General features: G+C 41.4%; 3 protein-coding genes across 4 annotated transcripts in view; 1 reads left to right on the top strand and 2 right to left on the bottom strand.

Annotated features, from left to right (window-relative positions):
• The window catches only part of rargb (retinoic acid receptor, gamma b), a 46,438-nt gene extending 45,504 nt beyond the window's left edge, over nucleotides 1-934 (top strand). The window contains exon 10 of the transcript XR_013122301.1: nucleotides 521-934. The gene's annotated coding sequence lies outside the window, so the exon portion shown is untranslated. The remainder of the gene's footprint in view (nucleotides 1-520) is intronic.
• A 1,860-nt stretch (nucleotides 935-2,794) lies between these two features.
• On the bottom strand, nucleotides 2,795-5,790 carry LOC143482898 (uncharacterized). The gene is made up of 2 exons (XM_076981514.1): nucleotides 4,799-5,790; nucleotides 2,795-4,451 (listed from the first exon to the last, which is right to left on the bottom strand). The coding sequence occupies exon 2, from the start codon at nucleotides 4,415-4,417 to the stop codon at nucleotides 3,182-3,184; it is 1,236 nt and encodes a 411-aa protein (XP_076837629.1). The 5' UTR covers nucleotides 4,418-4,451; nucleotides 4,799-5,790; the 3' UTR covers nucleotides 2,795-3,181.
• Nucleotides 5,791-5,932: 142 nt separating this feature from the next.
• On the bottom strand, nucleotides 5,933-14,900 carry calcoco1b (calcium binding and coiled-coil domain 1b). Of its 2 annotated transcripts, none has more exons than XM_076981091.1 (15): nucleotides 14,744-14,900; nucleotides 13,824-14,019; nucleotides 13,638-13,740; nucleotides 12,847-13,052; nucleotides 12,533-12,745; nucleotides 12,117-12,265; nucleotides 11,805-11,874; nucleotides 10,371-10,625; nucleotides 9,703-9,828; nucleotides 8,901-8,963; nucleotides 8,718-8,805; nucleotides 8,165-8,337; nucleotides 7,123-7,211; nucleotides 6,686-6,732; nucleotides 5,933-6,545 (listed from the first exon to the last, which is right to left on the bottom strand). In XM_076981091.1, the coding sequence occupies exons 2-15, from the start codon at nucleotides 13,953-13,955 to the stop codon at nucleotides 6,505-6,507; spliced, it is 1,755 nt and encodes a 584-aa protein (XP_076837206.1). In that variant the 5' UTR covers nucleotides 13,956-14,019; nucleotides 14,744-14,900; the 3' UTR covers nucleotides 5,933-6,504. The 2 variants fall into 2 exon arrangements, with proteins under 2 accessions (XP_076837206.1, XP_076837287.1); XM_076981172.1 differs by having other exon boundaries at nucleotides 7,123-7,208.
• Nucleotides 14,901-16,015: the final 1,115 nt, after the last annotated feature.

The raw sequence follows: 16,015 nt of genomic DNA, 5'->3' as shown, positions 1-16,015 counted from the left end.
ATGGCAGAGGCCTCATAAACAGCAAGGCGAGGCTGTGTTGTCAGTCATCCCACACATGCCTCAAGAGTCTCTCTCTCTCTCTCTCTCTCTCTCTCTCTCTCTCTCTCTATATATATATATATATATATATATATATATATATATATATATATATATATATATATGTGTGTGTGTGTGTGTGTGTGTGTGTTCAATTCTCTCTTAAAGCATATATTACAAGGTATATATATCTCAAATATCTTTACAAATATTCCTAACATTTTACACACACATGAAAGCTTGACATGTAACAGTAAGCTACCTGACTCTGACAATGAAACTAAAGAGAAATATAAAAATATCCAAGGTTGTTTTAGAAAAGATGGATATCCATATCATTTTCATGCCATTTTAGACCTAATTAGTATTTGCTTATTAAATTTATCTTCAGTTATGCTACCTACTTACTAGCTGTCAATCAGCTGCTTCTCGTGTTATTTCTTTGTGTGTGTGTGTGTGTGTGTGTGTGTGTGTTGTGCAGGTGTTTCTCCCTAGAGGTGGGAAGCGGCACTCCTGGACCTTGAGGGATCTCCTAAGTAGGCAGGAGCTCTCTGATGTTGTGGGGTGACCATAGCCCTGGTCTTAAAGAGCCCCCCTGAGAGGTGAGACTCCCATGATGTTTGGGGACCGGAGGGCTCCGGTCTGAAGAACCCCTGCCGAAGGCAGAGATCTCCCCTCGTGCTCAGGGAGATGAGGGCCATGGTCTCTAGCACTCCTGGGTTGAGTGGAGCAGTCCACTTCATGCCATACCTCTCCGAAAGTGGGTGGAAGCCCCGGGAACCTGCTGTGAGTGGAGTTGTCCACTTGGCATGGAGCTTCCCCACAAGGGGAGATCTCCCCAGGAGGCTGGGGTGACCCCATGCTAGAGGCAAGGTCAGTTCCGAGACGAGAGGTAGGTCTGAGGGGGATAGCTGTTTTATGGAAAGAAGCAGCCAGAGCGCTGCTAGGGCGTGAGGGTCCTGTGACCAAATTGGGCATAGTTGTCGTCTTGTTGACGGCCCAGTCAGTCTAGAACTCTGCCCAGGGGGGCTTGGTGTAATTAATGTTTGTGTTTTCCAGCTCCAGGACCGCAGGAGATGCATCTGCCTTGTTCCCACCCTCCTGCCCCTTCGTTGTGTGTTTTGTGCACTGCCACTGCTGACCACAAAGCTGCGGGGACGTGCGGCCTCCTGCCAGCTGCCCCCATCAGAAGCGGCAATATTTCATGTTGTCCTGTTGTTGTGACGTTGTATTTGTCACAACATTTGTATTGTATTTGTATTTGTATTTGTTGTATTATCTTTCCCAGGAAAGCCATTGTTTCACAAATCTTACACCTGCCAACACTATTCTTAAACTAATAACAAAATATGTCTGCACCTTCTCTCTTTTTGACCCAACTCTTTTCCTGACATACATGCATGTATCCTTAAAAAGCTTTAGTCTGTGACTTGTTATAGAGTTCAGAGTTTAAAAATAGATAAAGTGTTACCCCAAGATTCCAATCAGCTAGTCTTCACACTGAAAGCTACCCTTTCTAATGAAAATGGTTAGAGAAAGGTGACTGTAGCAACAAACATGTATGTCTGACAATTGCTGTGAAATCATCCAATCTGGTTTTCATTACACAGTACTGATTGCTCAGTTCTTGTTTCTGCTTAAATCCAATTTCTCTGGCCTGACAGTATTTGTAAATAATTCACATCTGTTATTACTATGAACCTCTACCCCTGAAAGGACATGCATGTGGACATTTTCAAAATTACTAATGCCATCTTCATAACTCTCAGATATTTGTGAGCCAATCATTTATTTCAGTAGCAATATATATTACAGTCATGTTGAACATGCCTTCATCACAAAGATATGGTCTGGAGACATATCTGTTTTTTATCCATTACTGGCAGTCCTGTGGTGTGAGATGCGTGGGTCTGGGAGGGTATGTCGACATGGTGATGACAGTTATATGTGCATGTGCAGTGAAGTATGATGTATAAAGAACGCAATTCAGATCCAAAGGATCTCATCACAGTCACATGGTGATTTAAATAGAACAGATTTTTTTCACACAGTGATGAAAATCAGGTCAAGCAAAAAAAAAAGTTTTAATATCTATTTATGCGACTTTTGTCTTGTAGTGTAAATGTAGTTTTGAGCTACTTTTGTAATTGTGAATCATGATATGCTTCTCTCCAGTCTTTCCATAGTTACCATTACAGGCGCTGCCCTTGATTGGTTCTTGTAGTACTTCACTGATGGGCAGCATTTTATTATAATTAGAAAACGTAAATCCTTCTATGTCCCGTTACTCAAGGAATACCCTTAGGCGTCAGTTCTTAGTCACATCTTTTCAATATATTTTCTCCCCCTTGGCCAGATCATCAGTGTTAATTAACATCATTACACTGATGACACACTGATTTATGGTACAATCTATGGGAAAATGTATTAATCCTACCACTGATTTGCCACTCTGATCTTTAATAGTATATATTTTATTTAAAGAACTGTTTGAAGGCTAACTCTCTCAAATTAAATACTGACAAAACGGAAGTCTTCCTAATTTAAGCTGCCGAACTCTGGATATGGTGTCAACTTTAGTGATCTTGTTACATCAGAAATTGTAACAATTGTAACAAATGGAAACAATTGAGTAGTGCCCTTTTGGCTCAGGAAGCGCAAAGGTGTTGGGCTCATCTGGTAGATTGAGGAGCGTCACCAAAGTGTCTATATCCTATGCAGAATCACAGTGTTCAATCTTCTTTTTCAAGGCCTGTACAAAGGAGCTCCCCATAGCAGCCATTTCCTCTGCCAACAGGAGATATCCCTGTGTGAGCCTCTGCACCCCAGGCTCTCTATGGAAGTGAAGCTACACTAGAATCAACAGCCCTCGTACTCAGATGACTTAGCCACAATCTCCTCACAGGTACAAGAAAAATGGAAAACATGCCATAGGAGTCCTAACATTATATTGTACATTGACAGAGTGACATATTTATTAGTCCAAACTCTCCTGGGAATCTAACCCATGGCCTCAGTGTTGCTAGTACCTTACCTGGGAAGACAGGGGAGAATACATTAAACAAAGGCACAATCAATCAATCAATCAATCAAATTTTATTTATATAGCGCTTTTTACAACAGTTGTTGTCACAAAGCAGCTTTACAAGTGCCGAGTCCTAGCCCCCAGTGAGCAAGCCAAGGGCGATAGTGGCAAGGAAAAACTCCCTAGCACACACACGCACACAGGAACATGGAACACAAGAGGAACAAACGGGAAAAGGAAATTAGGGAGACACAGGGGAATAGACAAACACATGGGTACAGGCAGCCATGGCATCGCTCCGGCTGCCTGCCCAAGCGCAAACGGCGTCGCAGTCCCTCCTGGGAGCGCAGACGCAGCGGGCGGTGCGGGCGGTGCGGGCGGCGGAGTCCCTCCGGTCTTCGGGTTCCGACCGCACGCGCGTTGCGCTGCTCGGGGCTCCCGCTGCCCTTGCTCCTGGTGGCCTCCCTCGAGGAGCTCCGGTCCTCCCTCTGGGCGGGGAACCTCCTTCCTGAGATGCACGGTGCTCCCTGAACGTCCCGAGGCACTGTCCACCCCCTCGCTCTCGACCTCGCTCATAAAGGGCGATGAACAAACGGACGAAGGGCGGCTGGCGTCCTTCCCCTCTCCGTAGTATACGGTAGGAACCGAGTATACGGACGGGGGAGGACTGACGTCTTCCTCCGCATCGTGTCGCTCTGTGGAGAATGTGTGGCTGGAGGGAAGAGAGCTGGTGTCCTCGTTTTCTCCCTCCACCTCACCGTAGTCTACAGTGGACTCGGAATACTCTGACGGTGGGTAGGTCTCGTCCTCCTCCTCTCCCTCACTGTAGCCTGTGGTGGGAGTGGAGCAGACGGACGGAGAGCGAGCGTCTTCCTCGTCTTCTCCCTCCGCCTCACCGTAGTCCAAGGTGGACTCGGAATACTCCGACGGGGGGTAGGTCTCGTCCTCCTCCTCGCTTGGAGAGTCCGCTTCTCCGAACTCATCCTCGGGAGGAGTGAGGGCAAAGGCGCCTGCACCCACCAGAATCGGCTCACCGGTCTCCTCCTCCTCGGGGAAGACCAGGAGCGGTGCGCTGTCCTCCTCCCTTGTGCTGCTGCCCACAGCCATGGGTGGCAGCTCCAGGGACGCGTGGGGGTGTCTCTCCTCCCATACGCGTACCGCGGTTTGGCGGAAGTGTTCCGCCATCTCCGCGTCGTCCGTCTCCTGAGCCGCGCAGAGCATGTAAGCACAGAATGGATCCTGCTCCATCGTCTGCTCGGTGACGGGGACCTCCTGGCGCCGGACCGGGGAAGAGCCGTGGTGACGCCGGCTCTTTCTTTTCCCCTTCGGTGCCCGGGTAGCATATCCTGGCATACGCCCTCTGTAAACGGCTCGTCTTTCTGTGACGCTGGCGTGCGGGAGGAAGGAGGAGACACGACGAGCGTCTTGCGATGCACATGAAACATTTAATAACAAAAACACGCAAAGCCCAGCACATACGGTGTAAGCACGCTAACGCAGATGCTTACACGGGCATGAACTTTAGACAAAGACGAGCACAAGACACTGCGCGAATGCACATTAAATAGGTGAATTACACAGACCCACGTGACCTCGAGACAAGGCACAGGTGATACCACGAACACGCTCACAGACGACCCACGCCCACGGAAGTACGAACATGGACATAACGACACGCAGACAACGTAGCGGCACGCCCACAGGGAAGGGTCCGGAGCTGTTACCGTGACACACCTCTCCTAATGTATTCGGATGACACAGGATGATCAGCTGGTGTGTAGGAATGTCCACAGTTGAGTGGATCTGCTCTAGTTTGAGATTGGTGCCATTGCTCAAGGTGCTGCACCAAGCCTTCATCCAAGCTTAGCGCTCCAAATATAGACAAAGTCCTGCTGACTGGGTCATAAGTCCTCCCCTGTCTCCATGTCCACAGTAGACGAGTCTGAGGGTTGGAGGGTGTAAAGGCTGGGAGGCGGGAGGCTGGGAGCTGCTTCTTTTAGCTCACCTGATAGAACAGGTAGCATGTGGCACCAAAGTCAAGATCATGGGTTCAGTTTCTAGTGTAAATATAATGTAATGAGAAAAAAATATGTTGTTCAGGATAAGCATATCTGCCAAATACCATGAATGTAAATGGAGATGGGTTGGACCTATGACACAGCTAGGAGGGCATATTTATATTTATTTGAATACTTGAAGTATCTTCAGATTTGCATTTTCAGCATTTTTAGCATTAGTGAGCCAATATAACATCAGTGTCACTACACAGTAAGAAATCAAACTTAAGGAGAGAAAACTCTATCTAGAGGAAAGAAGAAATTGCATATTCACATTTTTACTGCACTGTGTGAATTCAGGTCCTCTGTGAGAACACTAGTGGCATCACAGAACACTTTCTTCAAGTGGCAGCTATCATGGCCATCAAACTATGGAACTGACAATATATCTGTGACTGCTTTAATGTCTTAGAAACTAAACTGAAAACCATTCAATTTACTTAATGTGCCTATAATTCAGTTTTTGTAGTATGTTCCCATTTCTATGTGGTTTTAAGATTTGTGTCATTTGTTTGCATGACTTGATGTATCTGTTTGGGGAAAGGCAATACATTGACAATACATATTATTAATATAATACCTAATGCGTCCACCATTTAAATCAACAATATAATGCGTTGTAACGTTCAGTGTTTAATGACAGCTTCATGATCCCTTTACTGTGGGCCTTAAACTCCATAATCAAGCATTTATTCCAATTCCAATGTTCTACAGTCAAAACTACACTTATCACTGCTTCATTATCTAATTATTATGCAGGGCACTACCCTGGATTATGCCAAAAAAGAAAACAATAACAGGATGAACCAAATAGCATTAATAAAATAGCATTTTAATAAATTGTTTTACTATTACTGTATGCAAAAGTAAACACTGCATACTCAAGTAAAATTATTTGATCGAAACACGCCAAAGCCTTTAACTTCACATAGTGTACTCAACAGCAGCTGTGGTATGATAATAAATTAACTGATCTAGCACCAAAAATAACACTGACCACAACTGGTGGGTTACTGAGAGCCGACGTGGTTAACAATGTCTTACTAAATGTTTATGTCCTGTGATATGTATTTCATTAGATCTAAATTATTGTAATTATACAAAAACATTTTTGCATAAACATAAAGAGATAAACAGGTTCTGACACAAACAGATTATGATTTCAAACTAACACATATTTGTCTTTATATGCCCTGATTTCTTTACTTACTTTTTTGAGTTACTCACGCTCACAACACACACATTCACACAATAAAAAGCACATACCCACGACACCCGGCATTTCCAACAGGTGCTTTATGTACTAGGAAACATTATACTCATCTTAAGCACATGATGTGTCATGGATGTAAACAAGTAGCATCAGGTTCACTTCCTTCAGATCTATTCTTGTGCGTCACCACAAGGGGGAATCAGTGAGTTCACTGCAGAGAAGGCAAACAAGGATTGGAGGTCACATAACTGCCATCTGAGCTGTGCAAAAGAGACAGAGGGGCATGAGGGAGGGGTGCTTTCATCGGAAAGTTGCTCTTGAGTAATATTCCATAATTCCAAGAGCACTTGCCTGGAGCTTCATCCAAACTCCCTTCTGTGAGTGGTTTCTTTTCCATGCTGTAAAAAAGTTAAATAGCGTTGCAATGGCAGGAGACTCATTTTTAAAGGCTAACTGTGGTCATGGCTTCAGTGTCATAAAATGTTTATAATTTAATGTTAGGTGGTGAAAACAAACTCCTTATCTTCTGTATTCACATGGCAATGGAAAGGCTAGGTGTTGTTGGTCACAAGCATTTGAACTCTAGCACTTTCCTGTTTCTTTTATGTAAAGTTCAGAGCAAAAAAAAAACCCCAAACCTTCAAGTCTTGAGTTATTAATGTTAAAAGGTATATACATATGACTACCTTTACTCATAGTCCTACGTAAAATAATGCTTTTCGATAGAAGTAAAGCCCTCAAAACGAGGAACCACGCAAAACGTTGCTGCTGGAGTGCATCATAGTCACCTCGCTTTGATCCCCTTGGCTTCGGTCGGAAGGAGCCGTTTATCGTCGCTGGTATTCAGATCAGACTGGCTTCGCAAATCCACGGCCTCCTTATTTACAACAAAACCAAAAGACCGAAATCACTGCCCCCTCATTTCAAACCCAAAACAAACGCCTAACGAAAATCCAGCGGTACATTTTCTGGGCTGCATTAGCTAGCCCACATAACTATCTATTTCGTTATGAAAATAGAATATTAGCGTTAGATAGCTAACTAGGTTAGCTAATACTAGTATAATAGCAAGAAGGAGCGGCAGAATCGTGTGTAAAGTCTTCCATCTTAATTGTGGTGTTGTGTCCACCAATTGTAATTCTGTTGGTTTATAACTACACTTAGTATGTTGTTTGCGGGTAGCAAAGGTAAAGGCGAATTCCACCAAAGTATTTGTGGCCGCTTCCTGCTTCAGACTCACTTTGAAGGGACGTATCTACTTGTACTTTGCAACTGAAGTTTACTGGACGACACTAACATTCTTGACTGCGATCTGAGCTTTGCATTTTACTGCCACGACACAGCATCTTCTGTTGCTAACTGAAGTTTTTTTTAGTACTTTTATCTTTACGGATAAACTTACGGATAGAGATTAAACTACTTCGTTTTTTTCAGTGTTTGTACATAGCTAGCTACTCATATACCTATAGGCTACTAATGGTTAAGTGAGCTCAAATTTCAATGTAGTTAGCTGGTATTAGCCTGGTATTGCAACTGACTGATACCTGCAGTACAGGACTATAAATACCAAAATGTGTTCCACTGATCCAAATCTTACAGCTTACCAATTAGCATTAAAGAGGGTTTAGGAAATGTGTAAAGCATATTTTTGTTTTTAAAATGTAGTGAAGATGTGACTTACAGCAAGCACTTCACTTGAGTCAAACATTGAGCCAAGAAATAAACTTGTGGGCAGTAGAGCAATATTTTTCTTCTTTGTAACTATACATCACTGCTCATGTCCTGCATGTCCTGTACATAGATTCTGGCCTATAATTTAATTCCTCCTACCATCTCTTCTTCATCTGTTTCCTTTTTGTGTATTTCGGTTGGCTCAGACAAGCAATCCAGCCCAGCTTCTTCTTGGTTGTACTCATCCTTCTCCTTCTGGATCAGAAGATGTATTTCAATGGCTTTCTCTAAAGGAGACCTTTCCACGGCTGCTGGTGCAGTGTCAAGATTCACTAAAGGACAACAAAGATTCATGAATTGATCAGCAAATAAATAAATATATGTCAAGAATCCAACATGTATCGTCTGATCCGACAGTCCTTTAAACATCACTTCTTTTTGTCTAATATACAAATACATTATCTAGTCAAACAAACAATAAAATACTCTATAGTTTGTAGGTCTGCATGTACACACAATTATTGTTAATATAAAAGCAACCAATTAATATAACAATGGAAGGTTAACATAACAATAAATAATTCCTGTTAATACTAGAGTTAGCATTTGAATTAGGGTTATTCATCAGCACGTCTAGCATTGCTAAGACCCATTTAAAATGCCTTGAAGGTCTAAAGCATTTGGGGTTTTAGATTTGAAAAGTGTCACTGACATGTCGAGGTAGATGCTGCTTCTGCCCACTTGACATCAGCCTCTCTCTCCAGTCGAAGCTGCAACACACGAATGTGATCCAAAAACTCCTGCGTTTCAGCAAACAGCAAATGGTCAGAGAGGAAAGATTCGGGAAGCTGTCGACGCGTATGTAAATGTTCGCAGCTATGCAGGAAAGACGTGCCTGTCTCTCCAGCTGGTGCTGCTCTCTCTCCTTCTGTATGGCTCTAAGACTCGCCCTCAGTTCCTTAAATTGAATACAAGAACATGCAAAAACACTGCCTTTCAACAGTGTGTTCACTGTAAGATTGATTTGCTTGTTTTGTTAATAATAATAGTAAGGATCTTTTATTGCAGTATATGGTACTTCAATGATACTGTAATGGCAAACCTTAACATATAGGCCTTCTACAGCTACAACAGCTCCATTACAATGGAAAAATGGTATGGTATGAAGAAAAGCCACTGTCTTTTGCCGCAGTTCTAACATGGTAATGTATTAATAGAATAAACATCAAAACAAGATTCTGGGCAAAGAAATTAAATGATTTTATGATTCCATGAAATTTATGCCCATCATAAATTATCTTAAGTATGTAACTCTATAAGAGTTTTTAAAGTCTAGTTTTCACCTTTCCTTGCTTATTAATATAGCATGAATTTTTTGTTTGCTTGTAACTGTCAAAACAACAGACGATACATGTATTTTTAATATTAGTTCTAGTTGTAAAACCTATTTTAGTTTTAATATGCAAGAGTAGGCCCTGTTTTTTTAACTAACAGTTGGGACACATTTTATGGTAATGTGCTCGAAAAACCGAAACATGACCCAGCTGTGTGTTAAGCACACTATGACGACTGTTTAATTATAGGCCTGTGCATGCATGCATCTACACACACACACACACACACACACACACACACACACACAAAACAGAAATAGGCATACACACACTCTCACACAATCTCACATGCACATTATTTACCCGGTTGCAGTCTTTCTGGCTTCCAAGCTCCACCTCCAGTTTCTCTCGCTCCGCCCTCTCCTCTTGCAGCCACTCTTCCTTTTTCTGAAGCTCTCGACACAGCTTCTGCAGTCGGTCCTTATCTAGCTGTTGAGCACATGCAATAAATGTGAATCACACAGGACCTCATTTTCTGATCCATACTGATGTCATCAAGAAATGAGAAATGTTTACAAAACCATGAAAAAAGCACAGCAACCTTAATACAATCTCATGTGAAGACATCTGGTATGACACAATACTGTAACATGAAAACAAAATAACTTGCAACTAACCAATCAACCAAACAGTAACATTTCCTAGAACTATTTTTCAGTTAATAAGCCTAGTAGCAATTCAAGAAGACTGATAGTTTTCTAATAAAAAATAACATACTTGTCAAGTATTTTAAAATAAAGAAAAAGTTAACAAATGGCATACACTGAGTTATTTAACTATTAACAGGCAAATCTATGAACAAGCTTTTCAGCCAAGGATAATCACCCAGTTCCAGTACAAGATTAGTATGTGTCATGTTCAACTAAATCAGACCAACAGCTGCCAAATTTGTCCTTTAGCCAGATCAGACACATCCATGTGAACCCTATTCAGACTTAAGAGACACTGTATCTGAAAGCATCCTCCCACACCTCTGAATTTTGCCTCATGCTCTCTCTCTCCTGAGCCCAGGCAGCTTGGCCTTCGCGGAGGGCCAGGTTGGCCTGCGACAGCTGCAGGGTCATCTGGGCCACCTGCAGCCGGGCCTGGTGCAGCTCGGCGTGGCTGTGACCCTGCAGGGTGCCCAGCTCACTCAGGTCCCGCCGCAGGGCATCAGTGCTGCGTTCGCTGGCCTCCAGGCGCTCCTGCAGGGTCCGCAGCTCCTCCTGAGCCTGTTTGCTCTCTATCTGATGGAGAAAGCAAAACCGTTTACAGCATGCGTTTTGTTTATTTTTGGAGTGGTAACTTATAATAACCCATTGCCTCCTAGTATAAAGGTAAATGTAAAGCAGCTGTGATACTGCTGTCATGCACTCTGTTGCGGCAGCATTTACCTCAACACAGGATAAGAATGTCAAGTTTTACCAAATAAATGGCTAATCACTTAATTTAAATACATTGAGAACCTAATCAAAACATTAGGGCTACAGTAGTAGATGAAAAGCCAAAACAAAACCTTGCTGAACAATAAAAAAACTGGGCATTAATGTATCTAATACTACCACAAAGATTATACTTCAGTTTCATATACAACCAAGAAAATAAATCTGTACCAAAGTGTGAAGAAACAACTATCCATCTTACTATCACAGCTGTTAAATGTGGTGGCATGTGCAGTTATGGCTGACAGTGGATCTACATCACATGTTGATGCTGTAATGGCCCTTGACAGCAGGATGAATTCTGAGGTTTGCCTAAACAACTGCTCTGATCCAGCCAATTCCTTAAAACTCAATGGACATTTCTTGCAGCAAGTCAGTGATGCAGAATGTGGTGCTACAGCAGCTGCACAGCTTTCCAAATCAAATCAAATATATTTGTATAGCGCTTTTCACAACATATGTTGTCACAAAGTGCTTTACAGGGTTTACAAGGTTAACAATACTATGGGTCCAAATCCCTAATGAGCAAGCCAAAGGCGACAGTGGCAAGGAAAAACTAGATCCCTAGATGGTGGGGAATAGGAAGAAACCTTGGGAGGACCAAGACTCAAAAGGGAACCCATCCTCCATTGGGCGATTTCCAGAGAACTCCTACAGTTTCCAAATCTTTTGACATTTGTATCAAGAATCGAAGTAAGAACAAGACTGAAAGCAAGCAGGAACTGAAGATGACTGCAGTACAGGCCTACAACAGCATTAATACTAAACTGGATCTGTAGCCATAATTAATCAACTGTTTCTATATGATCAAATCCAAATAGCTATAAGTACTGTGGACGTAAAGCTTACATTTTGTACTTTTATTCCTTTGACATTTACTGTGCCACAACATGAAGCCAAAGCAACAAAAATTGTTACTGTGCCATTATTTTTGGACTGCATTGTAGCCTCAGATACCAACTGATGATGCTTTTCACAATTCACCTGCAAGTTTCTCCTCTCATCCTCCTCATCCTTCCTTTGGGTGGACATCTTCTTGACTCTCTCCTTCATCCTGCAGTCAGAAATGTGAGATTACGTTCTTCTTTTATAACCAGTACACTTTTTTTTACAACTAAATTGTGAGGTCAATGCTCAGATCATTTTGAGTAGACAGTCAATGTGATTATTCTGCAGATATTACAGGTATAAAACATTTTGTATATTAGATGCATATTATCATACCAGAACTCGCTTTGGCTGTTGTGACAGTTCTGACACCCATGTCTGCTGGTGCAGATCCTGCATTTGACCTACCTGTCCAGTTCCACTTCTGCCTCTTGTTTTTGTAAAGTTAGATTACTCAATTCCTCCTCATGGTATTTGATTTGCTGATGGTTTTCAGTTTTTTCAGCCAACAGGCTTCTAACCTCTGTAGATATTTTTTCATGACACATCAGCACATCCTAAAGATAAAGGTAGTTCAGAATAAAGTTTGTTAGCTGATCAACTTTATTATGTATTTTTCCCACATGATCACTATAGTTGTTCATTTTTAATTTAGTTCAGGTCTAACTTTATAGCCAAGGTGATCGTGGTGATTTTATTCACATTGATGTATGCACCGTTTTTTTTTTTTTTGTTGTTATTTTGCTTTAACACTTGTTACTTGGGCTTTTTCATATTCATGTTTTATACAAGAAGTTAGACCACAAAATAGTTTATACATGTACCTTTTGTTTCTCCTCCATCCTCTCAATCTTCTCCAAGCTACATCTCAAGCTACTCCTCAGCTCTTCGATCTCATTCCTCATCTCTGTCCTCTCTTTTTCAAAATGATTTTTCTCCAATTCATTTCTCTTCCTGTGTTTTTCCATTTCCTCTGTGGCTGCCGCAAACTTCTTCTGGACCTGTTTTAGTTCTTCTTGACATGCCTCCAAATGGCTCTGTTAAAAACAAAAGATGAAATGGATAATAGCCCATAGTTCTATAACTGTTCATCTTAGCTCCCTTGGTCTTATTCACTATATACTGTACACCCTCTCACCTGAAGTATTTGTGCTTTGGGGACCACTAGTAGCAAGTCGTTTCCTTCATTCTCTTCTCCATTCATCTCTTCTTCAAGCGTTACCAGCTCATCCAAAGGTCTTGGTGCACAAAAAGTAAAATGAGGGCTCACTCCGCATATTTGCCCTAGCTCGTCCACATACACAAACTGGAATGCTGCTCCACCAGGATTTGGCAGGTACGATGCTGAAGGAGGAAGCAGGGAGCAGACATAAGGAGACAGTGTGAAGTGATAAAGAAAGAGAGGGGATGGCAGGCTTCCATTCTGCACCCTCAGACCCCAACAACTCATGCAGAACGTAGCTGCACGGCTTGTTTTCAACCTCCGGAGGTTCTCCTATGTCACCCCCCTGCTGCGTTACCTCCGCTGCCTCCCTATAGTGGTTCACATCATATTTAAAACCCTGACACATAGCTAGAGGCACTAATCAAACTTTTACTGTCTTTTCCACTCTAGCCAGGGTTTTAGCCGGATAGTGTTCTTAACACTGACCCATCTATTGTTACATGAGGACATGAAGTGTTTGATGGAGACTACAAAAATAAAATAAAATCTGTAATTTGCTTTGGAAAAGAGCACCTGGCAAATGCTGTATCTGCAAATGCTAAACACTTAAGACCAATGTTTATAAGGCTAATTACTTTCACGATGAATACTGCATTCACCACTTACCATAGCGCATTTTTAATGAATCTACTTGTTTCTCTTTTTTGCTGTATTAAGATAAGAAATTTGTGATTTTTTTGATGCTTGTAACATGACAAACTTACGCTGGAAGACAACACTGCAGTTTATGTCTGTGCCAACTATGTATCCATCTGGAGCAGTGGCCCAGGCAAAAGTGTAATAGTCTCTCACTGATGTCCATCCCACCTGCGGCATTCAGAAATGAATGAGTGGAAACCAAATTCAGTTTTTCATAATAAATCTTTTCTGTTACTTTGAGTACCGCTTACCTTGAAGAGACCTATCCAATCACGACTGCTCCAATTGTGTTGACTACTTACAGTATAGCAACACTCCACCCTGGTTTGAGGGAAATAGGCCTGGCCCACATTTCTAAACCTCACCGTCCAAGGCTTCTCCATGGTAACAAGTGTCACTTATGTGAGTCAGAATGAAGATGGAGCTTCTGTCTTGGAAATCAGATAGCTGATGAAACAAGATATCCAGTTCAGGTGTAATTACTACTGCATGCACATCAAGATGAACAAGTATCCATTCAGTCTTTAAAACATTATTTTTAAAGTAATTTTGAATTTGTGGATTCACCGTAAGACAATGACTGTGTTACAGTGGCAAATATAGGTTGCCATGTCCTGTGTTTTCCCTTCAACTATATTTAGCTACTTTCCAACGAACCCTTCAGGAACAGTTGACGACGCGACTACATAGGCATGTCTGCTATTAGATTTCTGTGTTGTGAAATAACATGAGAGTGTGTGGCAATAACTATCTTCGAATGTTTACTGAGGGAAAGTCTTGAAGTGCCAATGCAGTAAGCAAATGTTAGGACAGACTTACTCATCTGTTCAATAATCAAATAAATTGGGAATGTAAAAGACACCCCAATCATCCATCCATCTATCTATCTATCTATCTATCTATCTATCTATCTATCTATCTATCTATCTATCTATCTATCTATCTTTAATTATATTGTACTTTTTTATACCCATGATTTCTTTTTTCATCCTGATAATATGCATACATTGCAACACTATGATGCTATGTATTGCTTATTTGACAATAGACACTGACGCATGACCTCATGTGCGGACTGCTCCAAAATCATTTTAACTCAGAAAACAGCAGAAATAGATTTCTGTTAAACGATTAAGAAAGTAATGGAAAAATTGAGAAAATTTATTCTTACCTTATGTTGAACCAAACATTCAGAATGCTCCAGTTTTCAATCCGAGAAACCACGTTTATCCCGGAGCTGACCCTGACCAGTAGGGAGAAACACTGACTTTGGTACCCCCATGTCAGGGGCGCCACTTTCAACAACAATAACAAATCCCACATGCACCCTTCGCCAACTTCCTTATTATTGAACTGTGGGAAATGAAGTCTTGCATAAATACCACGCGCTCGCTCATATACGCAGCTGTTCGTACATATAATAAATCGCGAATCTACCTTAACCAGTATACATTTTAGCAGTTGTGAATATCATGTGAAATCATTTTTAATAGATGTATCCAGCTTACAAATGATAAGTTACAGTAGGCTACAAAAACTTTTCACATTCATTTCAGATTTGGCTGCAGTACAGGAAAAATACTCTTCCGATGCAGGCAAAAATGAACACTAGATGGCACTGTAATTTCTCTAGCGAAATCGAGCACAGTCTTCTGAATATTGGTGACTTAAAAATCCTTAAAATATAGGATTTTAAGTTCCTAATATCTGACATACGCATTTTACAATTTGTATGTACATACAAACACGCAGACACAAATTGGGTTATTTATGCGTGCATTTAACCTTATTCAGTATTTGAATGTATAAATAAAAATATTTATAGACATCTTACACAAATTTCTAATCATTTTTATGAAGTTGGTTAATAGAAAATGGTACTGCAGTGACTTTTCCATGGGACAAGGGTTTTTAACATTGGCCCCGTTTCAGTTTTAACTTGGCTTCATCCCCTTCATCTCCAGCTTTCCCCTCGGGGAAATCCCAGCATCTTAAGGCCGTTCCATTACAGTATTATCTGGTGTTTGATCGATGATCCCTCAGAGTGCGAGAGAAGGAGTGAACACAAGTATTCACTTCAGCAGCAACACTTACCCAGAAAGCATTGACATTATTGTTTTCAAGTAGGCTATAAATGGAAAACAACAACAAAATTATCTTCACAATACTTACCATTTCAAAAATATATCAGACCAATATTTTAGACGTGTATGTGTATATTTGTTACTTAATCCTGTTAGCTAACTGATCTGCACTGTTATTTTTAGCCCCCATGTATCAGATGTTATTTGCAAATGTCTCCACTGCCTGCGTATCATACACCTTGACATATTATCTTTTATTGATTGATTTAGCTATTAAAGAAAATGGATCATCACTGTGGATCAGTGGCACTTCCATTAACAAAATGTGTGCTCAACTTTGTGGTGACATTGCTTCTGAA

This window comes from Brachyhypopomus gauderio, chromosome 1, assembly GCF_052324685.1.
Source record: "Brachyhypopomus gauderio isolate BG-103 chromosome 1, BGAUD_0.2, whole genome shotgun sequence".
Lineage (NCBI taxonomy): Eukaryota > Metazoa > Chordata > Actinopteri > Gymnotiformes > Hypopomidae > Brachyhypopomus > Brachyhypopomus gauderio.
Note: the sequence above shows the minus strand (reverse complement) of the source record. Positions and strands in the feature narration are given on the sequence as shown.